Source organism: Apium graveolens, chromosome 9 (genome assembly GCF_009905375.1).
Source record: "Apium graveolens cultivar Ventura chromosome 9, ASM990537v1, whole genome shotgun sequence".
In the NCBI taxonomy this organism is placed as follows: Eukaryota; Viridiplantae; Streptophyta; class Magnoliopsida; order Apiales; family Apiaceae; genus Apium; species Apium graveolens.
The window spans coordinates 215565493-215586456 of record NC_133655.1 but is presented as its reverse complement, the minus strand read 5'-3'; the positions used below and the strand labels follow the sequence as shown (position 1 = coordinate 215586456).

Here is a 20964-nt window from a genome sequence, read left to right as displayed (position 1 = left end):
GTTATCAGATTCCTCCGTCAAACACCCCTCAAGAATAAAATAAAAAATAAAGCATGAATTCATTCACGTTATGTTTCAAACATATGAATTACTCAAAAAGCGCAATTTTCATGTTTCGTGTTTTTCCCATTCTAAAAATTTACATGACACCCTAACAACCATGTTTTACGTTGTTTTAGAAACATATTAATTTTTGATTTCATATTTAATATTTTAATACAATTTCTAAATTATATGATAAGTATGTTATTTAAATTTAAAATACGAACTTTATACGGGTTGCGATGCACGTGCTATTTATAAATTGTTAATATAAATATTTTAAATCTAATTTTATTTATCTTTGAATAGTTTTATTTATCCTAAAATGTTATTCTAATTAAATTTAACTTCAGTTAATTTTATAAAAATAAAATTAATAATATATCTCATAATTTACGTATAATATTTTAGATTATGTTGTGATTTAAAAATGATATTTTTTATTTATATTTTTAAATCATTTTGTCGATAGTTGTATCTCATACATTTATTTATCTTTTAATGATTTCATTTTTCCTAAAATATTATTCTAATTAAATTTCTTGCATTAAATACTTAATGTCCATTCAAGTTTTTTTAACTGGAATGCTTGTTTGTTTTAATATCCGATGTATTAATTAATTGATGTAACTTATTTGTACATTTTTAATGCATTTTTATTTATGTATTTGTTCTTTTTATTTGTTCTTTTGTTTCTATAATTTTTTTATATTTGTTTTGGATTTTTATTTAAAGTAATTGCATATCATAAATAACTAGAATGAGTCTTATTAAACAAACTACATCTTTATTTCTTGAGTTTATTAGGCAAACTATTTTTTTTAAGAAAAATTAATTAGTTTTTTGTTGTACTTTGAACTCTGTACTTTGTGATGTATTAATTAATTGATATAACTTATTTATACATTTTATATTTTATATTTTTATATTTATTCTTTATATTTGTTTATTTCTATAGCTTTTTCATATTTATTTAGGATTTTTATTTAAAATAATTACATATTATGAATGATTAGAATCAGTTTTATTGAACAAACTATATTTTAATTTCATGAGTCTATTAAACAGGCTATTTTTGAACTAGTTTTTTTTGTAGTACTTTAAAATTCGGTACTTCAACTTAAGCCTATGTGTCAGTGAGGCTGTTTTAGTTATGAAATAATGTTCTGATTTCAAAATGATATTTTTTATTTTTTTAAATCATTTGGTTGATGGTTGTATCTCCTACTTTTACTTATCTTTTATATATTTCATTTTTCCTAAAATATTAATTATTTTGGTGTACTTTGAACTTATGTACTTTATGATGTATTAATTAATTGATGTAAATTATTTGTGCGTTTTTTAATATTTTTTATTTATGTATTTTTTCTTTATATATGTTTATTTGTTTTAATATTTGTTTAGGGTTTCTTTATATTTGTTTGTTTCTATACCTTTTTGATATTTGTTCATATTATAAATGATTAGAATGAGTTTTATTGAATAAACTATATCTTTATTTAATGAGTTTATTAGACAAGCTATTTTAAAAAAAATGAATTATTTTTCTGAAACGTGAGGAAGATACTTGTTTTAGTTATGATATGATGTTGTGGTTTCGAAATGATGTGGTGGTTTTAAAAATGATATTTTTTTACTTTTATTTTTAAATTATTTTGTCTTAGTTGTATCTCCCTCTTTTATTTATTTGTTAATTATTTCATTTTTTCAAAGTATTATTTTATTTTATTGTACTTTGAATTTCTATACTTTCTGATTTATTAATTAATTTATGTAACTTTTTTGTATTTTTTTATATTTTTTATTTATGTGTTTATTCTTTATAAATGTTTGTTTGTTTCTATAGTTTTTTTTATATTTTTTTAGGTTTTTGTTTAAAATAATTACATAATTAGAATGAATTTTATTGAATAAATTAAATGTTTATGTGTTTCACGAGTTTATTAAGCAAATTACTTTTTCTAAAGAAATAATTGATTTTTTTGTTGTTTTTTGAGCTTCAGTATTTCAATTTGAGGATGTGTGAGGATGTTAATTGTTTTAGCTATGAAATGACCTTATAAATCATAAACCATGACAACCAAATCATCTAAATGTACCATTGCCTTGCACTAAGTAGATATAGAATATAATTCAAATATGTTAATCAATGAGATGAAAACAAATAACTAGGACAGATGAAAGGGGTGATTGTTTATTTTTGACTTTGTAACTGTGAAGGTTGGAAAACAATCAACTTGAATGAAATACAGCAGGGTTGTTCTGGGGGCTTCTACACACAATTACGTTTTTGAATTTACAAAATATTAGCTAGGGAAGGCGTTGCACGTTTCTGACATATTTGCAAGCCCTGATGTAAAAGATGAGTGTTGTTACAGGTAGGATTAGGCTATTAAATCATGAAATTTTTATACAAGTAATGTTAGGGTATATTGCACATATTTTCTATAGAACTTTATCGTATATAATATAATATTTACGTAGGCTACCATGTTCTATATATTAGGTATTATATTGAATTTTTACCATAGTAAAAATATTTTAACAATAAATTTTGAAAAGAACAAGTATAGAAACATATTTTTTGTAAGAGACAATTAAATTAGGATAAAGGGCTACTATTTAATCGGGTTATTTTGTTGGAGTATTTGGAACAGGGTAAATAAATGGGTATGGGATAAGAACAATGTCTCTCTTTTTGGGGTGAAGGCGAATGTTATGAATCTCTTGCAGGACTGGAGAAAAGCTCTAGGGGAAAGTCGGAAAAATATTGCAGACCGAAGGGTGACAGATCGAGATCGGAGTGCCCCCCCCCCCCCCCCACCCACCACCAGGATGGGTGAAGGTAAATATTGATGCAGCCACATTTTCTCATCTGAATTTCAGTGGAGTAGGCAGTGTAATCAGGGATGATCAAGGGTCTTTTTTGCGAGCTCGAAACAGGAGACTGGAGATGCTGTTGCACCCGAGAGAGACTGAAGCCATCAGTCTAAAGGAAGCATTATCATGGTGTAAAGAGTTGGGCTTTCAGAGGTGTATTTTTGAAACGGACGCAAAGTTGTTAGCTACTGCGTGCATGGGTGAACATGGGAAATCGTATTTCCATACAATTGTTGACGATTGTATAGCTTATTTAAGCATTTTGAAAGTGTGCTGGTAAAGTTTGTAAGTAGGTCTGCGAATGACGTTGCTCACTTGCTAGCAAGAGCGACACATTCTAGGTCAGGCTCTCAGGAATGGGTGGGAACTGCACCTGTTTTCATATCTGATGCTGTTATTGCTGATTCTAATTGATTAATGCAAGTTCTTTAAATTTCAAAAAAAAAAAACTACATGTAAATAGAACCTGAAACCTCATGGATATCTTCGACGAGGGAATTAAACTTCTCTGAAGACAAACTACCAGAATTCACAATACTAGAAGATAAGTTCAACTACTGTTATCAACACTCCAAGACCCAAGTAACGAATCTATTGAGTAATTAGCACTTCACAAATTTCGCTTCAACATATAGTCTGGCATGATATGACTGCAATTTACTATTAGACTACTACTTCGTACATCATCCATATTTTACTTGGTAAAAGGTCCTGTAATTGTATTCCTGTCAAGAAAGATAAGAGCGTTGTGCACAGTCTACAGACCCCCGAGGGTGAGGGTGTACCATGTACTCTGAAGTATGAAGAATATAACAACTGTGCATCAACAGCTATAGATCAAATTGGCAACTTAATCGCAGCGAGAAAGGGCCACCAGATGACCAATTACATCTTCAAGACTGGCAAAATGAGTTGCTAGCTTATTCTGTAGGTCTGAATTTTCGTTATCACTTTGCTGCCACATTGAAATACCATCACCGATAATCTCCAATCCGCTTTTAAGCAACTGCACTCCTTTACCAATGCCTTCAGGAAGTTTTCTTCTTTTGTTTGCATGTTGTCCTTCAACCTCCATCTCGTCACATAAAATAGCATCTGGTTCTGTATGTAGTGTCTTCTTAACATTTTCGAGTAGATGTTTTGATTCTCTAACAAGCAGCCCAAGCTGATCAGATGCGGGTGTGAATGCTAAATGTGCAGTCTCCTTCTCAAAATATCGTTTCAATTCCGACATAAATCTATCTTCACTTGCCTCCTTGCCTGAATCTATATCAAATGAAAGGGCTGCATCTGGGGGCACAAACCTCCATAGCTGGTTGCAATTAGTTCGGCTTGCAAAATATCCAAATGCTTTGAGTGTCAGGTGCACTAATGCCCAGTGACGTTCCCTCAGTAGCATATTATACAATTCCCATACAGCTACACTCTTTGAGGAATTGTCATCTTCTGCCAATTCAATGTGACTAAAACCAGCCATGAAAACAGCCAGATTTGGTTTGCACCGAGACAACTTATCATCTGATACAGTTTCCCCAGAGATAAAAAGGTTTTTAAGTTCTATAATGATTCCTTCCATCTCATCGGACTCGTACAGATGCTTCATGATGGAGATAATCCCAAGAGTTTCACTTAAAAGCTCTCGATAATTGTCCTTCACTTTGCCTTCAGAGTCTCTGTACTTGTTAATTACAGCAACTAGTAACTTTAAGGTCTTCATGTCAGTATCAGAAATTTTGATCTTGCTAAAAATATCATATAAATTGAATCAGAGAATTATTAAGAAATATATGCAACTGTTCCTTATAAAAAATGGCCAATAAACGCTGCAGAGGAATTGATTATAAATTCTTAAAGTGCCAAATTGAATTTATACAACTCCACTACAGCAGATGTGTACTACATTTAACACAATATTATTCTAAGCAAAGACAAAACGTCGTAGAAGGAAAATTACTTACAGCGACTGTAAAGCAGCAGAGAGAGCAGAGACAGGTGTATACAATACACCAGATATGCCAACTCTCAACGAATCATTAGCAAATCTATCCACAAATCCAAAATATTCAGTAATAATTTTTTCTGTAGCAACACTCTTCACCTTATCAGTAAGCAAATTTAGGGGGAATTCTTCCATGAGCAAGGCTGCATACATACTCGACGACTTGGACCTGCTACTATCAATAACTGAATGGTATACTAGATCTACCGTGGACTGTGAACAGTGAGCAAGGAGTACACAGATTGATCTTGCTAACATTCGGAGACCGCTACAAGGGATAAGAATTGATTCTGAAGTTGTAGCAACCTTTAAAATTGAGCAAAGCTTATCGATAATGTCATTGACCATGTCAGTTTCCGCATGCCGCACCATAAAGCACAGAAGTTCCATTACAATCTCCCTACAAAGGAAGTGTGGATGGACGATGTTTTGAAGCAGGAAAGCTACTATTTCCTTACAAGCAGGGGTGGAGGATACCACAACCATGAAGGTTTTAATTGCATGTATTATGGATAAAAACATAGGCCTATATGAAAATTCCAGGGATTGCCCAGAACCATATAAAACAGGAATTTGCAAAACAAGGATTGAAGGGTAAATGTCTACATCAATTATAGTATCTATTAACCATTTGAGCTTAATGGAAAGCCCCAGTCTTAAATCATCTTCCAGGTCAGGAGAACCTTTTAGAAGGTCAAGAAATAAGGAAAGCCGGCCTAGTGACAGTATCCGAGCCCCAGGCATGCCATCACAGCTGACATAAAATATTGCATCCATTGAATTGCAGTCAATATGGTTGCTCATAGGATTAGGATCTTCAAGCTCAATTTCAAAACTAGTTATGGGACTAAACAACCATTCTAAACTTTGAATCTTGTGCTCCTGTCTCAGTTGAGCTGAATTTAACAAAGAATTGAGTAAATGAAAGGATGTTGGCTCCAAAAGCTCGGTCATAGCTTCACCTGCCGATTTTAGGAGTTCTTCTCTACTCAATGAAATTTTAAAGGCTGATATCATTATAACACAGAGTATAATGTCTTTGTATACTATAAATGCTTGGGATGAATAGTGTGAAATAATTCTGACAGCATTGATCAAATAGAACTTGACTGGTAGGAATATCCTTTTTGCTTCCGTCACAGTGACTTTTTCTTTTAGAGGACAAGACCATGACTGCGCTGCGCATCTCAAAGAGTCATTGGCCAAAGTAATCAGAGAAACTATAATATCTGCTGTATTCACCTTTAATGCTAACTTCCCCCTGCCAAGCTGAAGTAGTGAAACCACACCTTTCCAAGACAAGTTCAGTAAATTGACCAGATTCCCGCCATCATTGCCAGCAATGATTCCCACTTCACACAGTTTTTCTACAGTACATTTTGTAATATTGATGGTATGATCTGCAATATTAAGCTCTTCAGGATCTGTTTGATCTCTAGTTTGCTCTGTTTTTTCGTCATATAGATCCCAATCTACAGAGTTGCAATAGACTTTGCATAGTCGTGTGGCAGCATCAAGGACACTGTACACCACCTTCAGTACTTCTGAACCAATAACTGGTTCAATTTTCTGTTCAACAGAACAAAAGCATATAATTAGCAAGTATAATAGCTCGCTATATCATAATTTTAAATTTGTTCACTTAACCAGAACAAGAATCTTTCACAAATATAAAAAGCATGCACTAAATTTACATAGACGCGTGGTTGGTGTCCCAGACAATCAACTTACTAATCTTTTGGCTAAGGCAATTGAGAACAATATTAAAATAATTCGTAATAACAAGACAAGCAACAAGGTCCTCTTCTTGCAACTGAAGTTGACTTCTATAAAAAATCTTTTCAACTGAAAAAAACTTTCATTGTCCGTTACTTGCACTGTCATCAATTGCAACATACATGATTATATAATAACTTCTAACTGTAAAACTCCAGTTATGAAGAGGTATAAGAAAATCGCTGGCTCATAATTAATGTGATAGATACACACCCGGGATTCATCTAAGATAAGATTAATACTACAAAAAAATGTGAATAATGATTAACCAGTACCTTTATATACACTTAAAATATGCTTTTCATCGAGGTGAGGTTAATTTCCTTACTCCCCAATCCCCATATTCTTGCACATATATAACCCAAAAAAAATATGCTTTTGTTTGAGTTTACATAAATACATGCATGAATAGATTTAAGGATTAAACTTTTGCACGTGTAGTATGCAATTACCCTCTCTAATTTAGTCTCTGCGGTAAGCCTCGAGCAGGAACACATCTACTCTAATAGGTTCTTGTTTGTAGGCCCTACTAAGTTCCTCAATTCGCATGTTTACATGTGTATCGAGTATGGAAAAAAAAATCTTAGCTGTGGTTGAAAAAAACTGTGGTCTGGCCATCAACTGTTAGCTAACTGGCCTGAGGTAGCATTAACACAGTCATAATATGCTAAGCCACGGCCATGAAGCAGAAAAGACAGGTCACCGCCTTGAGCTACACTGTCATGTTCGTTAGGTGTTGTGAAGAGAATGTTCAAGCTGTGAGGCATGGATCAGTGCCAGACCCGGGATGTACAGCATGAGCGCTGGTCCTGTGATGCTATACAGGGAACAGGAAGGTGACATCTGTAAGTGGAAGCTTAGACTTGTCACAATGTCTTTGCTTGAGGCTTGTACAAGTCAATTCCAAATAAGGGTAAGGATATATTAAAACCGCGATAGTGAAGAAGACTTATTTTCCGCTAGGTCACAAGTTCAAACCCCCGGAAACATCCTTCTTGGTACTAATGATGAGGAAAGGAAATATAGAATTAAGTTATATGTTATTAATTAGTTTATATTTAGTTAGTGTAGAGATACATGATAATGAGGAACAGAAATAAAGAATCAATTTACATGTTATTAATTAGTTATATTTAGTTAGTGTAGAGATAACTGATGTATTTATCTATAGGTTTAATATGTGGGGCTAAGAGTTTATTAAATAAGCAGTTTATTTGTAATAAAGCCTTTTTAATCCCTATATAAGCATTGTAATCCCCACATAATATGAAGCTTTGATTATACACTTTCTTGGGAATAACATTGATTTAATTCTTGGGATTCGTATAATTCATTGCTCATCATCTGTTTAATAAATTTGTCCTGCATCAACTAATAACATTGTTTCAACTCCAAAGCCAGTCGTACATCATGAAGAAAGTGATATGTATGACATTTCTTATTGGACCTGAGGTCTAAATGATATCCGATCACTATGAGAGCAAAACTGATATGCATATGATCAATATTATGATGAAAGTGATATGTATGACATATTACTTACAGGTCTTAAGCTAGAAAGTGACAAGTAAGACTTGCCAATTATTGGGTCCTAAACTTTAGCAACATCATATCAAAATCTAAGAGAAAGTTATATGATACATATCGCTAATTGCGCCCAAAGACAAGGATGATAGTGATTAGTATTTTGGTTATCGTGATTAGTATTTTGGTTATTACAAAGTGATGTGTATAACATAATACTTACTAGGCCTCTAGAACAAATAGCTTTAGCCTAAACGCAATACATTAATCCGATCACTTATCAGATTAGCATGAGTAAACGCATGGCATATATAAGTATAAACACTTACACCGATAAGAAGCTTATGTTTACGAATCTTATTCTCCAAGACTACGAAGAAGAGACTGATATGTAAAAAAAGGATTACAAATATTACCACAATATTTCTTTTTAGGCCTGTCAATGGGCGGATTTGAATTCATTTATTTTTTTTGGGATTCGGATTGAATCTGGAGTCAGATTTTTTAGGCCGATCCATATCTATTATGTTAGGATCTCGGAGTATCGGATCAGAGATCTGACCAGTTTTAAAAAAATTAAAAATAACAATTTTTTTGTTTAATTAAAATAAAGAAGTTTAAAAAAATTAATAAAATTTATGACATATACAATGACAAATCCAAATTTAAATTTGAAAATATTATTATATTACATATAATATATTTTAATGCATATATATATATAATATTTTTGGATCGGATCATATTAACTTCATATTCGTTCGTTATCGGATCGTGTCTTTGTCAGATAGGATCATTAACAGTTCAGATTTTTTTCATGAAGGATCCATATTCATTTATTTAGCTATGGATAGATCTCCGATCCATTGACATGCTTATTTCTCTCTGTAAGTATACAACATTAAAACCATACACTTCACATATATTATTCCTATATCTCTAAGCGCATACCTAGCAATAAATCTTAACGTTAGCACTACAGGCGTGTCGAAATTTGGCTCCAATTCTCTTTACAAAAGAGAGGGAATGTTGCATACATCAGGTCCTTCATCTACCCTCAGCTAAAGTGAGAGGCTTGTGCAACGGGATCAGAGGGTCTATCTTCTTACGTGATTTCTTTGTCGGAAAAGCTTGTGTTTTGGTGAGTCCTCTGCTTTTAGTACATATCTCTATGAACAAAGGTTCCTATCACTTTGAATACATAACCAAATGAAATAAATAATGATATATCAACTCAATTTAACATTCTACATATCTGCATATAGAACCACCACATATGTACTAATATAACATAACATTACAAAAGAGTTTATCTTTTCTTGATAGATGATAATCATTCCTATATGGATGATAATCATTCCTATAACGAAAATCAAGTACACTAATTAGTGCTTAGGTGTCATCTCTCATCAAATTGCTAACATAACTAATGCTTGATGTAACATTCTCATTATGTTGATGACGTCATAATTTACTACAATCTCACACCATTTTACTTATTTTCCTCTTTTAATAAAAAAAAATTTCACCATTTCTTACTTATTTTTATCTTTCTTCAATATTATTGTTGACGTAGGAGTAGGACAAGGTTGAGAAAATGTTAAACAAGCCACAAATTACCTATCTTAGCAAAACCAGTGGAGTCACAAATAACTCCTCTGATTTATCCAATCAAATCAACTCATATACGTCTCCACTCAATGATAAATTACATGAGTATATATGTTAAATTGATTACTTGAGAGCCAAAGTAATTTCCTAATAAAACTAAATCTTTATAATATATTACTAGCATAATTATATAAAGGATACAAATCTTTATTTTATTCTACAACTATGATCTAGAATGTTCCTAACTATATAATATAACTATAATTACAACCATATTTAAATCTAACAAATAATATAAAACAATTAACAACTAATTTAATTGTTTTATGCTCCGCATCAATTTTCATTATAATTAATCAACTTATATCATATTTTCATATATATTAAATATTTAAGAAAATTAAATTTTATTTTCATCTTAAAAAAAATTATTCTAATTATTATGATTATATATTATACAAATTATTGATATATATTCATATTATATATATAAAATGATATTTTCAATTGATTAAATGTAATATAACTGAGCATTCTTACACGTGTAGTTGAAGTGAAAGAGGCAGCAGCCTACATATACTTATTGTTGGAGTAACATGTCAATAGCTAAGACTCAAGACAGAATAACATCATCTAGTTACATAGAATAACATCATCTAGTTACATGCATAAATTTCTAGCCCTTTACTTTCTAGTAATACGGTCACTGGTTTAAGCATCTAAATTCTGGTGAGTATATCACCAGAAACCAAACCTACATTTCATGAAAAATCAAATCTTGATAAATATGGGACAAAAAATATATATTCATTAAAGAGATTATTTATATATTGATAAATGAATATATTATTTATTTATCAATAATTAAATATTAATTCATTTAGATAAAAAAAAATAGATTTTCTTCTTATAATTATATTGTTTATACATTTTGTTTTGACAAGATTATTTTTTATACATTTTATGTTTAGATATACCTAAATATTTACAATGGTTACATTTTTATGTAATGTTTAATTACATTCATTTTTTATTTATTTTAGATTAGTTATTAATGCAATACCATGTATTTGATTACTATGTATGTATTGCACATAATTAACGATCAGATAAATTTTGTGGGAGGAGAAAACAATCAACTTTAGAAGTATTTTCGAAAAACATGACCTATAAAAAATATTTATTGGATCAAATATTCATACATTATATAAATACAAACATATTTTTTGAAATATAGTAATTATTCATTTATATTACATTGGCCTATAAAGACTTAAAAAATAATCGTTAATGCATTTAGCGAGATTATTCATTAAGCACATTTGCCCGAGCCGGGACCAGAAAAAATTATTCATTTCACGAGGTTATTCTTTTATGGAGGTTTTATATTTTATATTTATTGTATATAAAATTTGGCATTTGAATTGAAGTACCCGTTACATAGAGTGATGGTAGCTTACTTCTAAGGAAAACACTATCACATTCATACTTAAATACTAAATGCAAACATATGGTACCTTTATCTCTAACAAGCACTCTTTTGCCAAGCTTAACTGTTCAGTGCTGAATTCCTCAATAATAATCACCACTGCCTTGGAAGTAGAGAGAGGACGTCTTGCCAAAGCTGAGAAACTATCACCGGAGTATTTTAGCAGATCCAAGAGCAGCTGAAAGGGGTTGCTAAATAGCTCAGAAACAAATTAAGGTCTCTGAATATGGTATACATGCCTTCTTTAAGTATACTAATGTTTTAGGACTAGAGACTGATGCAAGATGATGCTCTGCACTAGTACATACTCTGTACGCAATTACACAAAGGAAATTTTAAACCCGAATTATTTATTAATAAGCTTATTACACAATAGAAATTTTACAGATTTGATTACAGGAATATATATTAATAAGAAAACGAGAGGTTCTCCAATAGACATGAAGGATGGTATCTTAGCTTGATGAAGAACCTTGTGAACATATTTTCTATAGGGAATGATTTTGGAATAGGTTAAGTAAGTTGTTACAACTTTAGACATGGCTAAAACAGTAAAAATAAATTGCAAATTTCATATGGCAACAATTAGCAATTACTATAAATGAATCACAGTTCCTCATTGCTTCTTCAAATTAATGTATTGAAACAAAATCTAAAACTTCCTCTCAAACTACTTTTTCCTCTTGTTCTTTAGTTGAAATCTTAATTTTCAATTGCTTGCTTTAATTCTTTTTCAGAACAATATAACCCGCATTTTAATATTCTTATTGTAATAGTCACTTAAGTCCGTACGTTACCAACATTTAAAACACCCGGATGTCCAAATAGAAAGTTCAGTATCTCATTTATCTCCATAAATGTATTGCAGGAGACAAATTACCGCTGCATCTTCTCTCTATAATTTAGGTTTTTGTTTCTCCAATCTTCTTATATATAGTGTTTTAGAAATGGCAGAAAGTTTATGCCTCTCTATCCCTAGAGGCTTACAAATTTAAGATCTCAAAAAACAGCTGAATTCAATGTTGCGATTGTGCATAAAGGCACTGATTTTATTACATTTCAGTAAATGAGACACTAATCAATCACTTGAACAGAGAGAAAGGACCAAGCAAAGAGTTGAGTTCTTTCTCTAAAAAGGACAAGCATGTTTCAACAACTCTTACCTGGAAGAAAATGCTAAAATGTTCTTCCTCTTGAGACTCCTCAGTTGATATGAGTGTCATCTTTAAATGCTTCCTGCACCATGTACATGCCTATACATAGAATAAAAGTTAATAAAGAATGCATGCTTAATAAAAACTCTCAAAAAAAGCATAATCTACCTTTGTCCATAGGGCAAGATATTGATGTGGACATCTTGAAATTCCTGAATCTAGGTATTTTGCGGCAACATACAAAATATTTTTGTTCAACATGCACTGAGAAATGTCAAGACAGGCGTAGTCTTCCCAGAATATCCATTTTAATGTTAAGGAAACATTGGTAAGAATCAAATATCGTACATAAGGATATAGACATCAGAAAACAGGTAAAATCATGTATAAAATAACTAGCAGAAGATAGCTATCTAGCAAAGAGATGATTTAGCGATAATCTGAAACTTGTATGATATGCACAGTCAATAAATTACTAGGGGGTATTGGACATTATGTGCTTAACTGATATATAAAATACCTATCATTTATCTATTAGTTTCCATCTCTGAATCATTTTCTTATAAATAAGGTACAGATCCTTCAATTCCTCTTCGGTACATTGACATCAAAATTTTAAGACAACAGAATTTATTCACATGTAATTGAAAATCTAATAAGCTATAAAATAAATCTTTCCGAGACACATCGAGATCAATTGATTATAAGTACTCTGTACCTGAAAGTGCAAATTATTTTTTCAGAGTATAATAATCACTTTTAGCTTCTCGCACACCATTAATTCTCACAAGCTGACATCCACCTAAGCTTGCTTGTTTTAGACTTGGTACACCATGTATGAGTTTCAATAGCAAATACTACCAAAATATGCATATGAATGTGTACTTGTTTCAAAGAAAAAATTGAATAAAATTAATTAAAACTGAAGATGTAACTTGATACTGTAAGAGATTCCACAAGAGAGTTTAGTTCAGTTTCCTCATTTATGTCTAAATTCGCAAGTTTAGTAATCAGTTGAGCACAACTTTCAACAACCTGAAAGATAGAAACTTGAAGTTAATAAGATATTGCATAATGCATGATCTTAAACTTCAGATGAAACATTAAGTAAGCTCTAAATGAGATATTAATGGACAGCGTGAGCACCTGGAGGAAGCAATTATGTTATTAGTAGTCAACAGATATGTGTACATATAGACCAAATCATTTTAAAAATATCAGTATGCACAAACCCTTAGCATGACTACAATATTCACTACCCACCGCTTCCTAAATTTTAAATGGTCAGTTAACCAGTGCTGCAGGAAAGAATACCTAATGCGTGCAATTCCTTTACCACTTGTCCATCCAAGTATTAGTATATAAGTAGGCGAGGCTAGAGATGGTCAAGCAAGAATTTAATTACAGGGACTTCCCGGCTGTTAAGCATGTTGCTGATCTTATATTAGAAGAATTATAGGACTTAGGTTTAAACATGATCCACGGCAATTCATCAAAAAATGAAGCAATAAGAATATACCATGAAAAAATTATAAATTATTAACCTTTTCTTAAAGGTTCTACTGAAATTACCAAAATGCCAATCCACTACACTAGCGAAAATTCACTTGTGCACCTTTGCAAACAATTTAATATTTATATAGCATCCCCCAATACACATATACTACACTGAAACTCGTAAACTACCTGAAACCGATTCAATTGGTTCATTACTCCTTTCACGATAAAAATCAAAATCTACAATTATTGACTTATCTGATAATTTCGTGACCAATTAAACAACTAACTGAACAATATATACATCTAATTTTAAATCTAGTTGTTACATTTCACTTACTACACCTACACATTCTCGTAATGAACACGACGCAATTATCAGGGGCGCGCTCTACCACTGAGCTAATAGCCCGACATGCGAGCCTCCCGAACAGGAAACAGATTCAACAAATAAACACAAAAACAAACAGTTAAGAGTACTAAAATACATCACAAAAACACTGAAATTGAGCCCGAAACATAGTCAATCGTAGCTAAAATATATCGACACAGCTGAATAAAGATGTCTATCATCTATTCAAGTCCATTAAGTGAAAAACCTAATCGAAAACATATAAATCGAAATATAAAACCTGAAAATGAAAGTTAAAAAATGAAATGAAAAGGTGTATAAAGCTTACCTCGGATGATCTAATGGCTTCGAGAAGCTCCTGGAGCTCGTTTTTCGAGGCATCTCCGTCCATTTTCCTCTGGATTTTCTCCCCCTATGTTATTGCTCTCTCTCTATATCTCTCCCTCTCTCGTTTCCCGCCTTAATAAAAGAGGACATTCACCGCCTAGCTACTTTCATAAAATGAGACAGGAATGGGAGAAAATGATTATTTATGAATTTATCGATAAATTATAAACTTATCTATATAAGATTTTTAACATTTTCAAAAGATTTAAGTACTTTTTATAATTGATATATTTAAAATGTATTTTCTTTTTCTTACTTTTACATGTGCGCTATTATGATTGGAAAGAATATCAAAATAACATATTTTAAGGATGCATATTCGTGTTTTTAAAAATTATAAAAATATGTTTACTTTTTTTTTGAAATAAAAAATATGTTTACTTTTAATTTTTAGCGGAATATGCATGTTCACCAAAAAATAAAAGTGAATGCACATGTGAACATGCGTACTTTTTAATAATTTTTAAAAACTCATATAAGACGTGTGTTCCCGTAAATATTTTGGACGGAACATCTTGCAATCACTATTTTGGATATTTGCTCCTAAATGGTGGATGTTTTGATTTTTGTTACAATCTGTGATTCAAAACTCTTGTTCTTTGTACTTGATTAATGATTGATAAATTGCATTTGATCTCTGAATTGCTTGTGAGATAAAGATGTAAACTAGAGAGATAAAAGAGAGAGAGAGAGATCTTGTGAATGTGAAAGTTTGGAAAATGAAGAAGTTAGTTACAACAGAATTGAGTTCTTGGCTATATAGAGCCACAGACTAAAACAATGTGAAAATACTACACTGCCCTTTACTCACTACAAACAAAGTAGTAAAATTAACAGTAATGAAAAATTCCAAATGTAGAATATTCCAACAGCCCCCTTTAAGCTGGAGGAGGTGTAAACATCCCAAGCTTGGACTTGAGATCAGATAGTTGTGCAGAAGGAAGGACCTTAGTGAGCATGTCAGCTAGTTGAGATTGAGTGGACAAATAAGTGAGCTGAAGAAGACCTTCGAGTACCTTGTCACGAGTGAAATGACAATCAATGTCAATGTGTTTTGTACGTTCATGAAAGACGGGATTACGGGCAATATGAAGGGCGGACTGATTATCACAGTGCAAGGTAACAGGACAGAGATCAGAAACACTAAATTCAGTCAACAAACGAACGAGCCAAGTGACCTCAGAAGCAGCAGCTGCCATGGCTCGATATTCTGCTTCTGAGGAAGAACGAGAAACAGTAGATTGCTTCTTGCTTTTCCAACTAATTGGAGACTTACCCAGGAGAATAACATACCCTGTGACAGAACGACGAGTATCCAAACAAGCAGCCCAATCGGAATCCGAAAAAGCTTGAAGAGTAAGCTTAGAGGCACCTTTGAGGAGAATACCTTGCCCAGCTGTACCAGCCACAAAACGAAGAGTGTGAAGTAATGCTTCATAATGAGGTACACGGGGCTGACTCATGAATTGACTGAGTGTTTGAACTGTGAAAGATAAGTCAGGACGAGTATGACAAAGAAAGTTCAATTTACCAACCCAACAGCGGTATAAACCAGCATCATGAAACAAAGGACCAGAATCTCCGGTGAGTTTCAGATGGAGAGGTAAGGGAGTAGCAACAGGAGAAGAATCCATCAGTCCAGCATCAGTCAACAACTCCTTTGTAAACTTTCCTTGAGTTAAGGTGATACCCTCAGGTATGTAATTAACCTCAAGACCCAAGAAGAAATGTAGAAGACCAAGATCCTTTATGCTAAAAGTGACATCCAAATACTGTTTGAGAGAAGAAATAGCAGCTAAATTGTTACCAGTTAATGTGATGTCGTCTACATAGACAGCCACAATGGTAAGGTCTGCATTAGATCCTTTGAGAAATAAAGAATAATCATTCTTAGACTGTCTATATCCTTGTAACAATAGAGCATGATGCAGTTTGGAGAACCACTGTCGACTAGCTTGCCTTAAACCATACAAGGATTTATTCAACTTGCAAACCAAATTAGATGGATTAGGTACTCCTTCTGGAAACCTCATATACACCTCTTCATGGAGATCTCCATGAAGAAATGCATTGTTTATATCCAACTGATAGAGCTTCCAATTGTTACTTGCGGCCAAGGCCAGAATGCACCTAACAGTAGCCATTTTGACTACAGGAGAGAAGGTTTCCTGAAAGTCAATGCCATATTTCTGTGTGTAACCCTTGGCGACCAACCTGGCTTTGTACCTCTCAATCGTTCCATCTGATTTAAGTTTGGTTTTAAAAACCCACTTACAACCGATCGCTCTTTTTCCTTTAGGTAGAGGAACAACAGACCAAGTGTTATTCTTGGCTAGAGCATCCAGTTCAAGTTGCATAGCAATATTCCAATGATCATGCTTAGAAGCTTCAACATAAGAAACTGGATCAGAATTGCAGATAAAATCATTATACAGTGTTGATTTCTGAGGTATTCTGGTGGATCTTCTCAGAACAGGTGAATGAGAATGGTCAGATTCATTTGAAGGTGCATTAGAAAAATGAGAAGAAGATTGATGAAAAATGTCAGGAAGTGGAAAATCATCAAAAGTTTCAGGAGTTGGAGAATAAACTGGCAGAAAGAAAGATATATTAGAATTAAAGGAATGAACTGGCATGTGAAAAGGAAAATTATTTTCATGAAAAATTACATCTCTGGAAACAATGATCTGATTTGTGGAAAGATTCAAAACTTTATAACCTTTCTGAGATAAAGGATAACCAACAAAAACCCCAGGTTGAGCCCTAGGTTGTAGTTTGGTTCTATTCTGATGAATAGTAGAGACAAAACAAAGACAACCAAACACCCTCAATAAAGAATAATCAGGTTTCTTAGAATAGATGATCTCATAAGGAGACATGTTATGAAAAGATTGCATTGGCATTCTATTGATAAGATAGGAAGCACATTGCACACAATCACCCCAATACTTGATAGGAACCTTTGACTGAAAGAGAAGAGATCTAGTAACTTCTAAAAGATGCTTGTGTTTCCGCTCAACAATTCCATTTTGTTGAGGAGACTCTACACAGCTAGTTTGATGAGATATACCATGAGAATTATAAAAATTCACAATAGAACCATAACATAGCTCCTTAGCATTATCAGTTCTGATGTGAGCTATATTAGCAGAAAATTGATTCTTTATAATCAAAGCAAAATTTTGCAAACTGTCAGCAGAATCAGATTTATTAGCCATCAAATATACCCAAGTTGCTCTACTGAAATCATCAACTATAGTGAGAAAGAACTTAAAACCTTGATGTGTCACAGTACTGTATGGGCTCCACACATCAACATGAAGCAGCTCAAAAATTCTGGTTGTCTTGGTAACACTTGAGTAAAAGGGTAATTTATGTTGTTTGGCAGCAGGACAAATAGAGCATATATAATTGCTAGAAAAACCTTTCACATCTAAATCAGGCTGTATCAAAGACATTTTTGAAAAAGCAATATGTCCTAATCTCAAATAAAGCAATTTGGCCAATTTAAGAGAAGGTGATTCAGTATGTGTACCAGAAGAAGAATCAGATCCACAATTTGCCATTCCTGCATGATGACCTGAAGATGAAAGAGACAAAGGTAGTGGTCCTTTGATAAAGAGACTTGTGTCAGCAATGTATAAACCATTCCTCAATTTACCAAAAATTGTTGACAAACCCTTTGATGAATCTCGTAGGAAACACATGTCAGGAGTAAATTAAACCGAGAGATCACTATCTTGACACAATTTAGTCACAGATATCAAATTGAACTTAAACCCAGGTACGAGCAATACATTTTGGAGAATTATGGAATCAGTAAGTCTTACTGTTCCAACATGAGTGACCACAACTCTAGAACCATCAGGTACAGTGATAAAAGTATCAGCAATCTGTGTATAAGAGTCAAAAGAAGAAATCTCATAACACATGTGGTCAGAAGCACCACTGTCTAAAATCCACTCATTTTGTGTAGTGGCAGAAAGCAAACAATGAATACCAGTAAACAAAGTGCCTGCAAGCAATGCATTTCCATTTAAGTAATTGGAATAATCATTTCCCGAAAAAACTGCTTCCAACTTCATGATCCTTAGTCTTAGTGTTGATTAAACTCAGTAAATGATTGTACTGCTCCATGCTGATGTAAGAAGCATTTCCAGATCCTGAAGAAACCAAATTTCCTGATTCTCCAGATCCAACCTGATTGCTTACTTCTAGATTATCATCTTCAATAGTAGCACAATTAACAAATCTTTTCAACTGTCCACCTCTAAAGTTGGGTGGATAACCATGAATCTTATAACATCTGTCAATGGTATGACCACCCATCTTACAATGATCACAAAAATACTTACTACTTGGACCTTTTCTATTACCAAAAAATTGAGATCCATCAACCTTCTGAGGAAGCACATAACCAGTTTTGTTGTTAGAATTAAATCCTCCAAATCTGTTATTATAAGTTCTCTTTTATGCTGCAAAATCTGTAGATTCAACAATATTCGGAACAATTCTACTAATCTCTCTGTGTCTCTGCTCTTGCAACAACATCCTATATGCTTGTGGTAAAGAAGGCAGAGTATCCATCATCAAAATATTTGATCTCACATTAGAATAATTGTTGTTTAATTTCATAAGAAAGAACATCAGTCTTTGATCTTGCTGCATTTTCAGAAACTTTGCAGACAAAGTACATGTACAATTGGAACACTCACACACAGGGAGTGGACTCAAATTGTCAATTTCATCCCATGTCTTCTTAAGCTTTGTATAATATTCAGCAATCGGTAGATTATCTTGACTAGAATCAGAAATTTCTTGCTGTAAAGCATACAATTGTGCAGAAGAGGCATGTCCAAATCTCTCTTCAAGTTCTAGCCAAATGTCTCTAGCAGTATCTACGTACAAGATACTAGCAGCAATTTGTTGATCTAACGCAGTGATCAACCAACCAATTACCATACTATTGCACCTAGACCAAGCTCTATAACTATCATCAGTTATAAAAGGTTTCTCCAAAGAACCATCCACAAACGCCATCTTATTCTTAGCAGTCAAACCAATTATCATAGATCGTTTCCAATTAGTATAATTCGATCCATTAAATTGCACTGAAACTAACTTCAGGCCAGTGTTATCACTAGGATGAACAAAATACACAGAACTTGGATCTTGATTGAGATCCATTCAAAGAAATTCAACAAATCACACTTTATATGATCTAATAACAAGCAAACTAATCTAACAATATCAGATATGCAGATAATCTGAAGCAAAACCACCAGTAAAGAAGTGAATCAATCACGAATGGAATCAAGAACAAATATAGACAAATAGTCAATCGAAAAATCTTACGATTGAGTCGACCAAAGATCAAGAACCGATAAACTCAGCGGCAAAACTTCAAACAGATCATAGACACTCGCTCTGATACCATGTTACAATCTGTGATTCAAAACTCTTGTTCTTTGTACCTGATTAATGATTGATAAATTGCATTTGATCTCTGAATTGCTTGTGAGATAAAGATGTAAACTAGAGAGATAAAAGAGAGAGAGAGGGATCTTGTGAATGTGAAAGTTTGGAAAATGAAGAAGTTAGTTACAACAGAATTGAGTTCTCGGCTATATAGAGCCACAGACTAAAACAATGTGAAAATACTACACTGCCCTTTACTCACTACAAACAAAGTAGTAAAATTAACAGTAATGAAAAATTCCAAATGTAGAATATTCCAACAATTTTTCTTACTTTTCAAATTTAACATTTAATTATTTAAATTTTCAAAAACATTCTTACGTACTCTTTAGTTAAATGATGAATTTTTTAAAAGAAATTTTGTTCTCTCCTAATTATTTTAAGAAAATATTGGTCTTTGTACAAAAAATGTTGGATACATCGTTTAAATGGATTGTTAAATATCTGGGCTTTGACTAAAATACTTGAATTAATAACAGATCATCCAAATATATTATATAACTAGGAAGATAATCAAATCAGCTTTTAAAATGTGCATCTCACCGCCCCCACATATATATATATATAATTTATATTATAATGAATTATAATAATCTAACATGATACATTTATATTTTGGTTAATCCTTAATTCTGATTATCATTTTTCGTTACAACCCATTGTTTGATATTTAAAATTAATTTGATGAGAATTTTATGATTTAATTTTAAAGTTATTATAAATAAGTTTTAGGGTGAGAATCTTACAAATAACATGTACTAAACAATATTAT

At 32.4% G+C, this 20964-nt stretch overlaps 2 protein-coding genes across 3 annotated transcripts; both read right to left on the bottom strand.

Annotated features, from left to right (window-relative positions):
• Nucleotides 1-3397: 3397 nt before the first annotated feature.
• LOC141687157 (uncharacterized) lies at nt 3398-14819 on the bottom strand. 2 transcript variants are annotated; one of them, XM_074492337.1, is made up of 7 exons: nt 14656-14819; nt 13421-13513; nt 12647-12781; nt 12488-12577; nt 11353-11502; nt 4884-6493; nt 3398-4667 (listed from the first exon to the last, which is right to left on the bottom strand). In XM_074492337.1, the coding sequence occupies exons 1-7, from the start codon at nt 14716-14718 to the stop codon at nt 3776-3778; spliced, it is 3033 nt and encodes a 1010-aa protein (XP_074348438.1). In that variant the 5' UTR covers nt 14719-14819; the 3' UTR covers nt 3398-3775. The 2 variants fall into 2 exon arrangements, with proteins under 2 accessions (XP_074348438.1, XP_074348439.1); XM_074492338.1 differs by lacking the exon at nt 14656-14819 and having other exon boundaries at nt 12647-12768; nt 13421-13446.
• A 4365-nt stretch (nt 14820-19184) lies between these two features.
• LOC141685937 (uncharacterized) lies at nt 19185-19754 on the bottom strand. Its single transcript, XM_074491012.1, has one exon. The coding sequence runs from the start codon at nt 19752-19754 to the stop codon at nt 19185-19187; it is 570 nt and encodes a 189-aa protein (XP_074347113.1).
• Between the last annotated feature and the right edge of the window lie 1210 nt (nt 19755-20964).